The sequence below is a fragment of the Cydia amplana genome, chromosome 10, assembly GCF_948474715.1.
Source record: "Cydia amplana chromosome 10, ilCydAmpl1.1, whole genome shotgun sequence".
Lineage (NCBI taxonomy): Eukaryota > Metazoa > Arthropoda > Insecta > Lepidoptera > Tortricidae > Cydia > Cydia amplana.
The window spans coordinates 10,988,881-11,006,204 of record NC_086078.1 but is presented as its reverse complement, the minus strand read 5'-3'; the positions used below and the strand labels follow the sequence as shown (position 1 = coordinate 11,006,204).

The window sequence follows — 17,324 nt, the reverse complement described above, 5'->3', positions numbered from 1 at the left end:
TACAATAGATTTTTATTTTACTCAAAATAACACTACTTCTTTTAGAGCACATTTTTATTGTACTTAATCGCCTCTCACCGAATTTATTATTTACATTTACAATCACGAATAAATCCTTTTTATTAATTAAATCAGGAATTTTCATTGATGTACCCTAGGCGTCCCTAGGTTTAGAATTATCACATGTATTGTGATGTTCCAAGATTATAAATACTCTTTTGCGGAAAAGGAATGCTAGGATCTTAATTACAACCACATCACATGCGAGTTACGGATTGTGAGATGAGTAGTGGATTTATCTTTCTGGGGCCTATAGGACTGATCTATCATCATTTGGCAAAAAGAAAACAATTTTTTCTGATGGTAACCATTTATTTTTCTCATTCTTTTCATGCTACATTAATTACATAATAATTAAACAAGTATTTTTAATATACTTTTTCAATACTGGAAGCATAACATAATACTTAGTTTGTCAGAGGAACTATGTTACTGTTTGTCAAAGAGATCCGTTGTGATTAGTTTCAATCAAGTGGGGGTCAGTTTTGATCTCCCACTGCACGACAGGGTTGGGTTGGGTTTGTACTGTGAAAGGATGGCCGGAGACCACTGCTTTTTGCCCAGGTGCCACTTTTTGCGGAAGATAAGAAAACACACACTGTAAAGGAAAAATATAGGTGTGAAGAATTTACAGCCAGAAGTTTTACAACTGAAAAGTTGTCAAAATAACAGCCATACAAAAGCAATGATGTACATGATTTTTATCTAAGGGTGGTTGTCCAAGATCTTTCTCCCATGTGTTTTGAGTCTCACTTTTGTTTAAAAAATGTGAGACAATGCACATTGGACAAAGCTCTTGGACAAGTGGAATACCAGCCTAATACAAAAGTAGTTACTTTATATTTATTACCTTTGGCCTCTCACTCTCAGTAGACATAAATCCAACACACATTGTCTTAGTTGTGTGTCCCCAAATCACCTCTCCTTCCCCAGCTTGGGGGTCAAATCGTAAAGCCAAAGTCCCTCCCAGCCGTTGCCCCACATCCCACAAATAGGGTGATTCTAAAAACTTTTCTTTCAAACATTTATCTAAGCCTAGTACTGGTGAAGGTTCTAACAAACTCTCGGCTGTGTTCTTTGCCAGTTGCGTTCTTATCAAATGTTCTCCGCATCCTGAAGTGCAAGATGCTATTGACTGTTGTATTCCATCTCTGCTTGTAACTGCCCATACTCCACTAGCAAATGAGGCTGCTTGACCAACTCTACCTTCATGTTTCAGCGATACTCCTCCTGAACTAGCTCCAGCTGCCACTAAACCATTAGAGTCAATACAAATTGCTCCCACAGTATCTAGGGGACTGAATTTAATGTCATTTTGTTGAGAATATCTCTTCAGTTTTCTTTTACAATGTTTATAGCTTCTGTAAGCTCTAGCTGAAATCATTTTGCGGTCATCAACAATTTCCAAGCCCATTCTCTTTGCCCAGAGTTTGGCGCCTTTACCAGTGAGGATGCAAGGTGGCACTCTGCCTAGTGAGAGACTGTCACACTGTTTCACACAGAGTTGTTTTGCCAGTGTGATTGGGTTCCAGACATTAGAAACTGCACCACAGGCACCAAAATGTAGTGTCTGCCCATTCATGATTGATGCATCACATTCAACTGAACCATCCCAACTCAAGTTTGAACCATAACCGGCATTGGTCAGCGGGCTGTTTTCTAGTTCTGGAATATTATAAAATTACGTTAAGTAATTTACAAAATAGATGATAGACTAGTGACATTTGTAAGGTTTCTCACCTATTATGGCTTTTTCAATGGCATCAACAGCATTGCCTCCCTGCTTGAGTGATTCACTTGCTTTCCTACAAGCTACATGGCACAGTTTCTGATATTCCTTTTTTAAATTATCACTGTGGTAGCCGGCACCTAAATGGATATTTTTAAATGTGAAAATGTAGAATGGACACTTTGTAGAATGAAATAATTATACTAGAGTTGCTCATTTACTTACCACAGTGGACGGCTATGAACCCGTTCATTTTAGAAACAAACCCTAAGCTAATAATACAAATATAACACAATCATAGAATCAGCCAATTCGCTAACACTATTGTACTTCACAGGTATGGATATTTTGCAGTAAAACGAAAAATGCCGACCCCTATTTTTTATTCGCTTTATTCTACTGATCTACCGAAGTTTTTATTATTTCCCGTGGAGAAGGGGTTGGGGAGGGAGGTTAACTTTTTTTTCTACAAACACCATTTGTCTTTTTTTACTATGCCTTTCTTGTTTTGAATTCTAGTTGTTATAGGCCATACATTTTGTAATAAAGAAATTTAATGCAAAATTCGATACCATGTCTGTACTACTGTGGTGCAATTACAGTTCAATAGATTAGTCAAATACCGCAATGTATTCAAAATTATCAAATCCGCGAGCTATTCGTCACGAGGTCTATAGAGCCCTATGAGTGCGAGACAAATGTTGCCAGTTGCTACACGTCAACTGTCAAAAGTGTCAGAATGCTTTGGAAATTTGGCAATGGGATTGGGATTTACGCTAGAAATTCTATAAATAAACAAAGTGCACGATGAGTCGATGACTTTATCTTTTAGTTAGCGTATAATATGTTGTGTAAAATTGATTAAATTATGATCCATAAGAAGAGGGGACTAAGACCTCTCGTTGGATAGTCCATAAGATTATGTTCAAATAGTGCTAAGATGATGCGAAACATTGTTTACGGTTTTGTGGTGTTCTTTTCTTTGAGTTATACTCTCGGAGAAGAGTTCAATCTCTTTGGAGACGCAGGCCAAGCATATTCAGTAGAAGTGAACTTAGGTCATCCACCACAAAAGGTAAATAAATTGAACTTACAAAACAAAAATCTAAATTTCTTTATAATTAATAACATAAGTATTATAACATTTTAAATGTACATTTACAATATAATTGTGTTATTTCCTTTCAGTTTAATTTATTAGTTGATACAGGCAGCACTACATTGGCTATAGCATCGCAAGTTCGGCAAGGCGGCAAGTCATTCTTCAAGGCAAATGAATCTAGCACCATTTGGGACAGTGGCAAAAAGGTATGGATTTCTATATTTATAAATTGAGGGTTATTAACGAATGCCATCCTCATAAGTCATAGTGGCTGTCTAATATAACAACTACAAACCCTAACTGGCACCTTTAAGATAAATTATATCTAACTAAAAAGTATCAAGCTATGCATATTTTTTATTAGATCAGCTGCAAGTTTGTAATTAATAACCTGTAGGTAAAAATATTACCTTTATTGTCATAAGTAAAAGGAAGCATGTCTTCAATGAGTCTGATTTCTAATTACATATATATTATTTTTATATCAGGTACTAGTGAATGTGACATGAAAATATTGACAGCCACCAAGCCAACAGGCTGGGCTTCAAACTGGGCATTCTTTTAACATCATGTTAAAAGTCCACCCTGATAATATTAGCTAGAATAATCCATTAAAAAAAAAACATGAAACTCTAATTGTTTGTTTAATATTTCAGGTGCAAGCCAAATACTCCCAAGGGATGTGGGTCGGACACCTGGCGTCAGATTGGGTGCAGTTCCCATCACTCTCCAACATTCCCGAAGTGAGAACAGACTTGGCACTTATTACAGAAAGCCATAAATTCTTCATGAATGGGTCTGGATGGCAGGTACATATTATTCATAAAATTTATTGAAAAAAAAGCTAATATGGTTTACGGTTTATGATTTACCGTACTTTAGAAGTAAATAAAATAACCTAACAAAAATAGAAAGTATTATGCAAAACTCTGTGTAGGGGGCGCTACTAGCACAAAGTATCAATGTCATATTACTTGTAACAAGTAATCTGTGAAAACTTGTCAAAAAACTGTCCAGTATGTACAAGTTACTTTATGGTTTACGGTTTGTGTTAGTGCTGCACTCTGGTGGCAGTACATTGCAGTAATACAAATTGTTTTAAATTATCTACAAAAAGGACAGTGTGATGAATGTAATACGTGATGACTAAAGATTTGTGTTTAGGGTCTTCTAGGCCTGGCATACCTACCCGTGGGAGCTTGGGGTGAGAACATTATTGTTGAGTCCTGGTTAGACTCCGTGGACCGCACTCTCAAGAAACCCATTTCATTCCAACTCAAGTTGTGTGGGGTCAAAAGTGCTACTAACGCAACTCATTATGGGACCTTTCAAATGCTTGGTAAGTAATTTCGAGTGCAAGTCTAAGGTCGCGCACTGGCTCAAGCGGTTCGCGCTGCGGCGACCGGTAAAAAAGGCCGTTCATATATCTACATACATTTGCTCGAACGCTATGTACGATTGGCCTTGATTTGCCGCTCGCCGTGCCGCGCGCCGCTTGCGTTCAGTCCGGGGCCTGACTTGCACTTAAGGCTTGGCCAGACACAGAGCGCGACTTGGCGCGACGCAGCGCCGCGTGATGCCGACGCGATGACTGTTCAAACAGGGCGCGCGCGGACCGCGCTCTCAACACGCCCTCATCGCGCGCGCGAACGCGGCGCGGCCGCGCGCCACCGCTCGCTGCCTAACGTCCGATCCGACTGATGTGACCCAGCGCAACGCGGCGGCCCGCCGCGTCCGGGCGGCGCAGCGCTGCGCGGACGCAAGGGGACGCGCGGCGCGGGGCGCGACAGAAGCGGGGCGTGATACCGGCGGGACGCAGTCTGTTTGACGTCGGTAACCTGTTAGCATGTGCCGCGGTCGCGCGGCGCGGACGCGTCGCTGCGTCGCGCTCTGTGTCTGGCCAAGCCTTTAATGGTTTCTTTTTTTATGCTTAAAAAAATCACAATACATATACCTACATATTTACCATGGTTGTCAAAGGCAACAACACAATTTATTGTTACGATAAATCAGAGGACCGTATCACTACTCACTACATAGTATAAAACAAAGTCGCTTCCCCGTGCGAAACTGGGGCGGGTCGCTAGTAATGTATAAAATTCAGCTGCAATAATTTTGATACAATGACAATGACGAAATAGAGTCGTATGACATTTTCGGGAGCTTTGTAGCAGTTGATCAATGAATGTGATAATACATAATTTAACTTTTTATTGATACTTAAACATTGTTTTCAGACGATGCCACCGAAAACAAAAATAATAACCACACATACCAAACACCAGTTCTCCATCAACGCTGGTACGAAGTAGGCGTGTTGTCTGTCCGAGTGATGGATAAAACTACGGGCGTCAATAATACGGCTACTACTCAAAGTCCTGTGGTGACAGATATCAATAATGATATATGCTTGAAACTGAATGAAGAGAAGAGCATCGTAGATAGCGGCACTACCAACATCAGGTTGCCTGACACTGTTTTTAGAGAGGTATGATTATTTTGCCGGCAAAATGCACGCACACAGTAACTAAAAAAAGTATCAGCCTATCCTATCAGGTATACTTGGTCAACCAGATCTTGACAGTAGAAAAAGGCGGCAAATTTAAAAAATGTAGGCGCGAAGGGATATCGTCCAATAGAAAATTTGAATTTCGCGCCTTTTTTTACTGACAAGATTTGGTTGACCAGCTATATCACTTAGAAGTAGTGTCCGACCGAAACATGTTTTTTTTTGCCGAAACCGAAACCGAAGGTTCGGCTTTGGCTCTAGTTTCGGCCGAAACCGAAACCGAAACTTGTGCAGATTTATTAAAATCGTTGAAAAAATGTCATTAACCGCTTTTACACACATATTAAGACTGCGTCGACCGTCCAGTGGCGCCATCATTAGGGGAATTGTGTTTCCTAATAAACCAATTAATTTCTGTATACATAAATTTTGTTGTCCTAGCTCCCCAACTTTTGGTCTTTGTCACATAGTTAGTTTCATAGTACGAAGTACTATTTCGTATGTTTCGGCCCGGCCGAAAGGTTCGGCCGTTTTTTGGCCGAAACCGAAACTACAGCCGAAAAATGATTTTATGGCCGAATTGGCCGAAACCGAAACCGAATCTTCGGCCGGACACTACTTAGAAGGTTATCAATAAAGTAATACTGATAAACAGATGAATTAAAAATCATCTTTACTCCTTATCCTTTGCCAGAAAACGTCTTATTTAATACATACATACGAGTACATATCAGTTATACCCGTCAATTGACATTTGTTTTTTATTGTCTTATTTTTCACAGATAGTTAGCCAAATAAGAAATGCTGTTCCCGAGACTAATGTGATTTCAGATGAATTTTGGTATCATGGAGAGGTAAGATAATTTACTTCTAGGTCTTGGGCGTTTTATTTTTGTTGTCCCCTACACTTTTTTTTCAAATTTGGGATTTTTTATGTTATTTCTACTCAGAATCACGAGCTTTTTCTATCCTAATAGGAGAAAAAAAGTGTCCTAAGGTTTTTATTTCCATTCCGTCACCATTTTTCATAGACTTTGTACTCGTATGGCGGTCGCGGAATGGAAAGATCGAAAAATGTATGGAAATCTTGGGACACTTTTTTTCTCCTATTAGGATAGAAAGAGCTCGTGATTCTGAGTAGAATTAACATAAAAAATCCCAAATTTGAAAAAAAAAGTGTAGGGGACAACTTTAAAAAAAAACGCCCTCTTACGAAAACTCACGTAACTAAAGTAATTAGAGTGTTGCGAAAGCAGACAAAACAGAGTATCTTTTCCAATGTGGTAATTAATTGCAATGGAAGTATTTACTATTAAGTGCATTGCATAAGTGTCTTTCATGTCGATAGTAGCTGGTCCATTACAAGTCACCTTTATTACAATATCTCACATTATATTACAATATTTCACATACAAAATACTATTTGTGGATGACCAGTAGTTTATTTTATACAACTAGTTTTTCAAAACCTTTTTCGACTTTATTTTCATGATAAAGTTTCCACAAAGTTGCGTTAAATTAGTAAACGTTTTCAGGCGGGGTGTTGGCCGCAGCCGCAGGAATGGGCGCTGCCCTGGATAGCAATAGACCTGCTGAGCGTCGACGCGGACAACCAGTATTTCACACTCGAAATACCGCCGCAGGTAACGTTTGCCATACTTATTGTTACCAATTTTTAGACCATCTTATCAGTCATAATCTCATAATGCGTATGGCATGATGACATGATGTGATTGATGACTGACAAGTTACGTCAAGTGCTTGTTATCAAACTGTCCAGACTTTTGTATACAAGTAACTGTAATGTCTCAGTCATATATACCCTGAAGTTATTACCGTTTAATGGAATATAAATTGTAACCAAAAAAACTGCGGTCTAAGTTTCTATTTACCTATAACAGTTCTAGTAGTTCAGTCACAGGGCGGACACGCCATACATCAAAAATCATTTGCGTTTATATGTGTGCACGGCACGTCTCTACACGCGTCATTGTGTATGTGTGGGTAAGTCGCAGTACTGAGAGCACGCCAGAAGTCCGCCAGATTCATGTCGCGGGATGGTCGCGGGGCGAGGTAATGCGAGTCGGGGCGGGGCGGTGCGTGGCCGTTCTGTATGATAATACTATTACTTACTCTGTGGTTCAGTTCTAGGTTTTTAGGGTTCCGTACCCAAAGGGTAAAAACGGGACCCTATTACTAAGACTCCGCTGTCCGTCCGTCCGTCCGTCCGTCCGTCCGTCCGTCCGTCCGTCCGTCTGTCACCAGGCTGTATCTCACGAACCGTGATAGCTAGACAGTTGAAATTTTCACAGATGATGTATTTCTGTTGCCGCTATAACAACAAATACTAAAAACAGAATAAAATAAAGATTTAAGTGGGGCTCCCATACAACAAACGTGATTTTTGACCGAAGTTAAGCAACGTCGGGCGAGGTCAGTACTTGGATGGGTGACCGTTTTTTTGCTTGTTTTGCTCTATTTTTTGTTGATGGTGCGGAACCCTCCGTGCGCGAGTCCGACTCGCACTCGGCCGGTTTTTAGTGTTTTATTTCGTGCATGGTGTAAAATAGTTGACTTGAACTTCGGTCTTCAACACACTTTTCGTGTGTGTAGAATTACATGCGAGTGGTGTCAGCGGGCGAGGCGGGCGCGGACTTCGTGTGCTACAAGCTCGGGCTGGAGGCCGGGACCGAGACCGTGCTCGGCTACACCGCCATGGAGGGGCTGCAGGTAACTAGCAAACAGTGTGTTGGTGGCATCCAAGAATGCCCCGTGATAAGAATAGACGTGCGTTTTTGGAACAAGTTAAAGTTAATAGTACATTATTGTCGAGGTTCGGAAGTAGCTACTTGCAGGCTGAGGATTCGTTTTAAACGGACGACCTTGGGAGTCCGTTTAATTGAACCCGAAGCCAGCAAGTAGCCTTTCAGCCGAGTCATATATAGTGCTTTTCTCAAAAATGGTGCAAGAAATAGAAATATTTTACAGAAGCAACGTTTTAATTTTCACAGAAAAAAGTAAAACCAAAAAAAGTGTATTTTTCTGCTGAAAATACGCCAACGTATTTGAGTGACCTAAATAGTCGCGGTACCAACATTATAATAATAAGTGCTGATCATCTGTTTGGCTGTTTAATGGACCTATGCCTTCATTTGATATGGCCATTTAAAGTTTTAAAAAGTTTGCAACTCGTTAAATAATGGAATTTGTATGCAACATTGCAGTCCCGAAATCGAGACTGCAATGTTTTTAACTTTTTAATTTTTTGAATGACCAGCATAAACTAGGTACGCACTTCGCGACCTATTTTTTAACCGGCAACGTCGACTTTGCCGTCCGTTTTTGAGAAAAATAGTTTGTTTACCTCAATTCTGCTAATAACATTGCTACAAGGCCAAACTTATAACGATAAAAATGTTAGTGTCTGACTGAAACATGTTTTTTTGCCGAAACCGAAACCGAAGGTTCGGCTTTGGCTCTAATTTTCGCCGAAACCGAAACTTTTGCAGATGTAATAAAATCGTTGAAAAAGTGTCATTATACCGCTTTTTTACACATATTAAGACTGCGTCGACCGTCCAGTGGCGCCATCATTAGGGGAATTGTGTTTTCTAATAAACAAATTAATTTCTGTATACATAAATATTGTCCTACTTGCTCCCCAACTTTTGGTGTTTGTCACTGAGTTTAGTTTCATAGTACGAAGTACTATTTCGTATATTTCGGCCCGCCCGAAAAGTTCGGCCGTTTTTTGGCCGAAACCTAAACTACGGCTAAACATGATTTTAGTAGTAGTAGTAATCACCAGGCCTCGGAGTTTTTTTAGCACGGTAAGACTAAGGAGAGCTATGGAGTCTTTGTTAACATTAAAATTAAGTTCATACTCATACTCATCCTCATTAATTAAGTACAAGTAAATTATGTACAGCTCTAGACCTAATAAATATCAGCGATCATCACAATAACGAAATACGTAACTATATATTCATGACATAATGTGACATCTGATTTACTCATACACATATTTAGGTAAAGAGGTTTAATCATAAGTGGCCTATCACTTAAAAAAAGTACTTAAGACATGCAACCTATGATTATAAACATTGGTAATACGTATTCGACATATTAAAACGATATTCCATAGATATTAAAACTGTTTATTATTCATTAAGGTTGATATAGAGCTACAATATTTTAGAATAGTTATGCGTTACTCTTCCTTACGTCTACAAAACAGTTCGTTCACACATAATGGGCAGTATAAACGTCGTAAGTCGCATTCATGGGCATCATTTTCAAGACACCAATATCAATATCTTAACAGTAATTATAGTATGTAGGTACGTTAAGTACTTAAATAAAATATTGGAGCGATGACACTGCAATATGGGTAATATAATAATATTAACATACACATATACATATTATATTATTGGGCATCATTTTCAAGACACCAATATCCTTATCTTAACAGTAATTATAGTATGTAGGTACGTTAAGTACTTAAATAAAATATTGGAGCGATGACACTGCAATATGGGTAATATAATAATATTTTTCTACTCCAGCACTTAAATGTGTCAATTAAATGACTGACAGTGATATCTAAAGCAATGTCATTTGAATGATTTGTCTATAGGCTCATAAGATGACTGCTAGCAGTCATCTTATGAGTATAATACAACTGCTTTATTTTTTTTAAAGATACAAGTTCCGATCATCTTGATTGAAAGAGGTATGTTTTCATTTACAATAATAACTCTTTTTTTTTTTAAATAATAACTCTTTTTTTTTTAATAATAACTCTTTTTTTTTGCTGCAGCTGTCATAGAAAAAGTAATGTATGCAACAGCTCATAATTGGTTCTTAAAATTCTCGGGTCTTTTTTTACAAAACTCGACTACGTCTCGTTTTGTAACTTCGACCCTTGAATTTTAAGAACCCTTATTATATCACTGTTGCATAAACTACTATAACATACACATATACATATTATTACTTTTTTATAATATAACATTTAATTAAATATATGTAAACAGAATTAATTACATATAAGTAGTCTAAGTATTTATAAAACGATTCGGACGAACTTAATTAATGAGGATGAGTATGAGTATGAATTTAATTTTAATGTTAACAAAGACTCCATAGCTCTCCTTAGTCTTACCGTGCTAAAAAAACTCCGAGGCCTGGTAATCACTTTATTGTACATAACACATGTTTACATAATGTTTACAGAAATAAAGGTACAAAGGCGAACTTATCCCTGTAAGGGATCTCTTCCAGCTAACCTTCGAGTAGATGAGGGGAGAATTCAAATTAGATAGACAAACTTACGGAATGTACAGTAACACTTTAAAAGTAAACTAACCAAAATGTCCAAAAGATTGTGATTTTATGGCCGAAACCATAGAGAAAAAAATACATAGAGTGCTCACTCCATACATCAGTTTTAGTACCAAAAAGACTATTAGCATCTAGCATCGAGTAGCGGAACTATCAGTACTGCTACTTGACAATAGATGTAGCACCGACCGGTTTCCGGTTTCCGGTCGGTGCTACATCTATTGTCAAGTAGCAGTACTGATAGTTCCGCTACTCGATGCTAGATGTAGACACTAAAATTAATAGTCTGAACTGATGTATGGAGTGAGCACTCTATGTATTTTTTTCTCTATGCCGAAACTGAATCTTCGGTCGGACACTAAAAAATCTAAAAATGTATAAACCTATTTCAGGTGCTATTCAACAGATCAGCCGGCTGGATTGGCTGGAAAGCTTCCGATTGCGGCTCGAGCGCGCTGGTCTCTGGCCCCTACAACGCGTCCGCGTCCCTCGTGGCCTCGTGCCGGCTCCGGCGCCCCGTGTCGGAAACGGCGGTTTCCATACGCGCGGCGCAGTGGGCCCTGTGTGCCATCTCCATTATCGCCGCTGGGGTTCTGGTGTATCTCTTGGCACCCTGTGTTAAAGCGATGTGTAAGAAGCCGTTGAGGTTGCAACAGATATCGCTGTCGACGGCCGCGTTGGTTGAACAAGAGACGTGATGGTAACTGTTTGTGAAAAAAACTTTTTGATGGACGGTCACAAAGTGGTTGCTTAAGTGTGTGATATACCTAGTGCTAGTGGCGCCTAACCATGTCAGGTCAACAATCCACCCATAATTGAGTACTTCATTGTAATTTCAACCGTTTTCAATTGGAATAGAGTTGCATTTCTTTTCTTTCGTTCGATTTCAAAACAGTCTGAATTCAATCATATTTCCTACACATATTGTATTATGGACCTTAGAACAATTTTATCAATATGAACGTAGACATTTCACTTAAACAATTCAATCAATGGTGCTTTGTCACCGCTGAGGGCATTACGACAAGGCGGGAATTTTTACCGACGACGAGAAATGTTTTTTTTTTTTGCTTACCCCTTCAGTATTAGCAAGTGACCCTTATCTAAAGACATATATGTAATATAACCCTTTAAAAGACGGCTCCTATATTCGTCATCAAATCGAATTACTTAAAATATTATGTTTTGACCTAGTTACTTTTATTTTACAAATTCTTAGCGAACATAACGAGAACGACAGTTGATACCTATTAACCATACCCCGGCCGGCGAGAGCAAAAATGCATCTATCTGCTCCTAGTGTTTAATTAAATATCGACTATTCTATCGACATATGGATGTCGATAGAATAGTCGACTTTTAATTAAGCACAATTTTTTTTTTTAAACTGAGCCATTAGTATTTGTTATTTATTTCAACTTGATACCTCCACGCGTTTCTAAGAATAACCCTAAAACAATTTTAAACTGAATAAATACAAACACTTGGTTTTAATTTTGTTTACAACAATAATTAATACTTCTGCATATCATAACGGTGGTCCAGTACATCGTGTTGTTTTTATCGACATCGACCAAAGTGTGTGTCCTCGCACTATTAAGCTGTCAACGCATTTTTGCTCTCGCCGGCCGGGGTATGCTATTAAGTTTTAGGACTGGCAAAGATTTTTATTACTTACAAATTATCTCACGCATTTTGTAAATATGTATTTCGTTTAGTTACAGTAGAGTTCTTGAATATGTAATGTATACATTTCTCCACCTTAATCCATTGCAATAAGGTGAAAAAATGTATACATACTTATGAACTCGACTATACCTAAATAAGAGTATAGCAGTAGGTAATAGTAAGTAGTAACGCTGGTGGTCCTACCAGAGTTCGCTGTGTATTTGAAAATAATAATGCTCATTGTCTAAGTAAGTTTGTGTAATACCTATAATAAAATGTTCTGTCGCTCACTAGTATAATATAAAATATTACCTTTGTTGTCTCAAGTTGTATGGTAACTAAAATAATTTCTCTTAATAAGGCAGAGCGATCCGGGGCGAAGTTTATACTTCCTGAAATGTTCCTGTTTGGCCCTTACCTTATATTATTTACGAGTGATGTGTAATTGTTTGTGTTTAGTGACGTTGTATAGACAAAGAAATGATTAGAGTGAGCCACGCTTGATACTATCTTAATGTATGGCCAATAAGTATTTTAGCACTTTGTCCGTGTCCATACTTCGTACCCATTGACATATAATATCTAAGGACGGGCTAATGGGGCACTAAAAATGGTACAAGTTCAGCGGTGCTACTCACGAATTCCAGCCAATCGTGCAGTCTAACGCAACCAATAGCGCGCGTAATGCGAAATCGTCAACCAATTGCGCGCGTGATGCGAACTCATCTACCAATCGCATTGTAGCGATTTCACACCGCTGTACTGGCCCCTGTCATGCCTCATTATTATTGCCCGTAAAGCCAGTCCCTAGATATCTCTGTCAATGTTCGTACCTACAACTCCATCTAGTTTAGTTGCCAAAACCAAACCTACATTTCTCCAATTTTGCACAGCGTAGGTCTGTATTATTTCTTTGTCTATGGTGATGATGCAGCTCTGAAAGAGCGCATTTTACTTATAAGTCTGATAATATTAGCTAGTCCTTAGGTAACTGAATTTTAGCATGATAACATTTTAATTCTGAAATTAAGATCTTTAGATCATAATAGTGAGAGTAGGTATTTCTAGACGTGTTTTCAATTAAGATACATATGTAAATTTTTCACAATATCTCGATTTTAATTGCACCTTAATTTCCGAACTACATCAGGTTTATTGAATAATATTAGTAATCTAATAGACATGCGGAGACAAACATGAATCTAACGTCACACGTTAGGTTTAATCTTCTTCGTTTTTTTTAGGTTAGAAAAGGCGTTTGTTATTTGTTCGTATGACAACGAATGGGTGCCTAGCCAAGATGCCAATCGTTTATGCCATATGGACCATCATACGACCCGAGAGGCAGATATGTAGATACCTATTATTAAAATAATTACGCTTTTAGATTTACTTAATTTATAGTAGCGATTCCTTTAAGTATTTTGTGAAGTTGACCAATTCGTGAAAGGGTAAAAAACGTTAACAATAAATCGATTATTGATTCCAAAATTGTTCTTTCTTTAACGAATTTTAAAGTGATAATTCATACCACTATCAGATATGTAAAATATCTGACTACCTATGCACGTTAATGCCTTAATAATAGGGTTCGGATATTTATAAACACCTCAGTCGCTCCGATATACGTAAAGGGAGGTACATTATTATTAGTCTTATTACGGTAGAGGTAGATGTTGCTATGCGAATCCCGGCCTAAGGCGTGTAAACAAAATGAAGGAATGTAAGAATTCGCATGCTTCTGGTAATCTTCGGTAGCTCAGTTGGTTCATAACGATTGGACCGGAGTTCCAAAAGATCGCAAGTTCGAATCTTGTCTGAAGCGGTGTTTTTTCCGTTTATCTTTTAATTTAAAAATGAGCGTATTTTAGACCTTATACGGCATTAAAATAATGTTCACAAATAGCACTCAAGCACATATTATTCCTTTGTCACACTCTGCTTTGGTAACTTCGATGGCCATGTGAATTGATGTCAGTTATAGAATAGAATGAACGTACAGCTATTAGTTACCTACCTAGTCCAATCCGCTATGACAGCGACTTGCGGAGACAAGACAAGACGAGATGCAATTTTAATATCGCATAGTAGCTTACCTGTACATATGAGTATGTTTCAATGTAGGTAGGTACTGAAATTGGATTGAAAATATTTTAATATTGGTTGCTCGCTTTTGAAAGCACGCTTCTCAGTATGTTCAAAATTAATAAGTAGGTAGGTACATACCGTCGAATGCAGTCCCAAATCCTACGAGTTCAAATGCAATAAAAGTGTAATCTCCGGAAAATAAAACGATTTCCCCTAAGATAACCGTAAGCACAGCTCTACCTTTCGATTAATCTGTGGACCGGATATTACAATGCGGACGGCTTCCCGTGCCGAGTTATGAATTTCAATCAAAGTCTTATTGATTTCATAGTAAAGTTAAACTAATAAGGGAAAAAGATGGAAATCTTGAGAAGTTTAGGACGGCGCAGGACCCTTAGGCGTAAAGATATTCGGCACACAGGACACAGGCAGAGTGTTTGGATATTGCATAGACTAGGAATCCTTTAGACTGAGTTTAGAGCAATTATTTCATGAAACCGATGCTGCCAAAAATACGGGGGTGCGGGGGGACGAGGTGAGCGAATCCCGTTCCGTGATTGGTCCGTTCAAAGATACGGGACCAATCACGGCACGGGATTGACTCGAAGATGGAGTAAAACTACCGTATAAGTGGCAGAGGGGGTAGCGTTACTATGCTCAGTCTAGGGATACTGACAGAGAATTGGTATAGAACCTCTATGCGTTAAAATGGATCAATCTAGCAACACTTCCCTGGTGGCCTGGTGACTACTGAATATCATAAACTTTTACAACTTCAACTTTTGTGCCTTTGGACGTTAAGAACGCCCTGAAGTCGTGAGTAATGACGAAAGTCCAACTAACGTTGTCAATGTAACCTTCACGCTTTCGAGTAAGGTTGATTTTGGCTCGCTCGCGACCATGATCTTGGCATGTGAGTGATGTTGAAGACTGAAGGAACTGTTTTTATCGCTTGTCACCATGCCTGTCACGTTCTAACAAGTATGTAAAGTGCGAAAGTGACGGGCATAGTGATAGGCGATAAAAATGGAATCATGCTGCGCCCGGTTTCATTTACGATATCACTTATCAAGTCACATCTTATAAGCTCTTCCTATAATTCAGACACCCAGAGACAATTATACTGTGTGCTACATAACGAATATTGCGGCTACGCTTACTGTATATAAAATGATGAATACGGTTGCACTCGAAACTTCATTTAGCCCAAATTGCGAACTGCTGTGGTGTGCAAACGAGTTTCGTAATTTCAACTTGCGCGGACGAAAACATGGAAACCGCTGGCCGTTTAAATGAGGTTTTTCTATGCATTATTCTTTTTTTCTAATCAGTGCTTATTACTATTAGGTAAGTATATCTACTTACCCTGCTGCCTAATTTTGCTATCTCAGGGACATTGTAAAAATCCCAAGCCACTCGTACACGGGTGCACTGAAAGTGGTATAAGAGGTAGGTACCTCTTCTAAATACACAAAGATACAGAGATTATACAGGTAAAGGTAGGTTAGGTACCTTTACCTGTATAATCTCTGTATCTTTGTGTATTTTGTATGGTATAGACATTTATCGTGAGAGAAATCTAACGTCTAAAATACAAACCTAAGTATCCCTATACTTCAAGAACGAAACTTGTAGGTTTTAAAGAGTAGTCGACTATGCGCATGTGATATCTCTGGAGATAATAAACTACAGCAACCGCGTGCGGTATATTAGTGTGCCATCGACTTATTAGTAGGTATAAAAAAAATCTAATCTCTTTTCCAAATCCTCCCAAGAAAAAGTATAATAAGTAGATAGGCATTTGCATGGATTCTGAACAATCGATTAAATTATTCAGCAGTTACGAGCGTTTTGTACCGATTTGCATAGAAACGAGATCAGCCAGGACAGAAGTCACAAGTCGCGACTGAGATGAAATCCCGATTATGCCGAGATTGGTACGAGCCTGCCTAATGCCCTGAAGAGAGAAATTTAATTTTCTACACGATGGAACTTTTCATTACAGTCGGCTAGGTGCAAGTGGTTTGAATTGCCGGGTCGAGCCAGCAGATCCAGTATTGTTATGCAGCTCTTATTCATTATTCGTTTAAGTATAATTTATTCGGACTGAGGAGCGGCGAGATTGAAGGGAATTGCCGCGGCGTGTTTGTGTATGAAAAATCTTATAGGGAGCGAACAGAGACTCATTGTTTTTTAGAATGTCATTAGGTACCTACCTATTTAAGTACCGTAAAACGGGGTGAGTAGGTTTCGCGGGGAGAAGTGGGTTATGAATGGGGAGAGAAGGTTTGAGAGGGGGGTGATATAAGGGATTTTAAGGCTACTGCTACAAAAATAATGTATTCCAATTTAAAATGGAGCTATAGTAATACGCATAATAAAAAAAATCGATCCAACAATCTTCTAAAATCACCTTTGTATGAAAACCCCTCTCACCCCAAATACGAGGCACTACGGGGTGAGGTGGATTTTCCTCTTTATCGTCAAAGTTATGAAATGGAACTACCCAAAATAAAATAAAAACTAAAATACAAACGTCCGGAACACTTATTAATCTTATTATATACACCATTCAGTTTACATATGTAAAAATAAAATGTTATCGAGGTTTGAATTTCAGTTTTGACCCTTCTGACCCCATTTTACGGTATTTTACTTTTGTCAGTTCTATTCCTACAGGTTACGACTGTTACGAGTAGAGTTTGCAACTATGATCTAAAATGTACGGAAGACCTGTCAAACCTTTTTTTTGACGCAAGGGTTAATGCATTTACACAAGTCACCCCCGGGCTGGGGAAGCCCATTAGTTAGGGGATAAGTAG

General features: G+C 38.6%; 2 protein-coding genes across 2 annotated transcripts; one reads left to right on the top strand and one right to left on the bottom strand.

Moving 5' to 3' along the window:
- Window positions 1-419: 419 nt before the first annotated feature.
- LOC134651820 (threonine aspartase 1) lies at window positions 420-2,169 on the bottom strand. Its single transcript, XM_063506932.1, has 4 exons — window positions 2,015-2,169; window positions 1,801-1,929; window positions 911-1,725; window positions 420-658 (listed from the first exon to the last, which is right to left on the bottom strand). Exons 1-4 carry the CDS (start codon window positions 2,040-2,042, stop codon window positions 500-502), a joined length of 1,131 nt encoding a protein of 376 aa, XP_063363002.1. The 5' UTR covers window positions 2,043-2,169; the 3' UTR covers window positions 420-499.
- Window positions 2,170-2,605: 436 nt separating this feature from the next.
- Window positions 2,606-11,453, top strand: LOC134651562 (beta-secretase 1-like). Its single transcript, XM_063506667.1, has 9 exons — window positions 2,606-2,864; window positions 2,978-3,097; window positions 3,548-3,700; window positions 4,056-4,230; window positions 5,129-5,379; window positions 6,183-6,254; window positions 6,936-7,043; window positions 8,014-8,130; window positions 11,139-11,453. Exons 1-9 carry the CDS (start codon window positions 2,730-2,732, stop codon window positions 11,442-11,444), a joined length of 1,437 nt encoding a protein of 478 aa, XP_063362737.1. The 5' UTR covers window positions 2,606-2,729; the 3' UTR covers window positions 11,445-11,453.
- Window positions 11,454-17,324: the final 5,871 nt, after the last annotated feature.

What these genes read in the sequence shown, in the direction of transcription:
- LOC134651562 (XM_063506667.1), top strand. Translation starts at nt 2,730, where the DNA reads ATGATGCGAAACATTGTTTACGGTTTTGTGGTGTTCTTTTCTTTGAGT. An exon ending in TTTGGGACAGTGGCAAAAAG is followed by an intron (nt 3,098 to 3,547) that starts GTATGGATTTCT and finishes TTAATATTTCAG; the next exon opens with GTGCAAGCCAAATACTCCCA. An exon ending in TGGGACCTTTCAAATGCTTG is followed by an intron (nt 4,231 to 5,128) that starts GTAAGTAATTTC and finishes CATTGTTTTCAG; the next exon opens with ACGATGCCACCGAAAACAAA.
- LOC134651820 (XM_063506932.1), bottom strand. Translation starts at nt 2,042, where the DNA reads ATGAACGGGTTCATAGCCGTCCACTGTG. An exon ending in GTTCATAGCCGTCCACTGTG is followed by an intron (nt 1,930 to 2,014) that starts GTAAGTAAATGA and finishes ATATCCATTTAG; the next exon opens with GTGCCGGCTACCACAGTGAT. An exon ending in CATTGAAAAAGCCATAATAG is followed by an intron (nt 1,726 to 1,800) that starts GTGAGAAACCTT and finishes ATAATATTCCAG; the next exon opens with AACTAGAAAACAGCCCGCTG.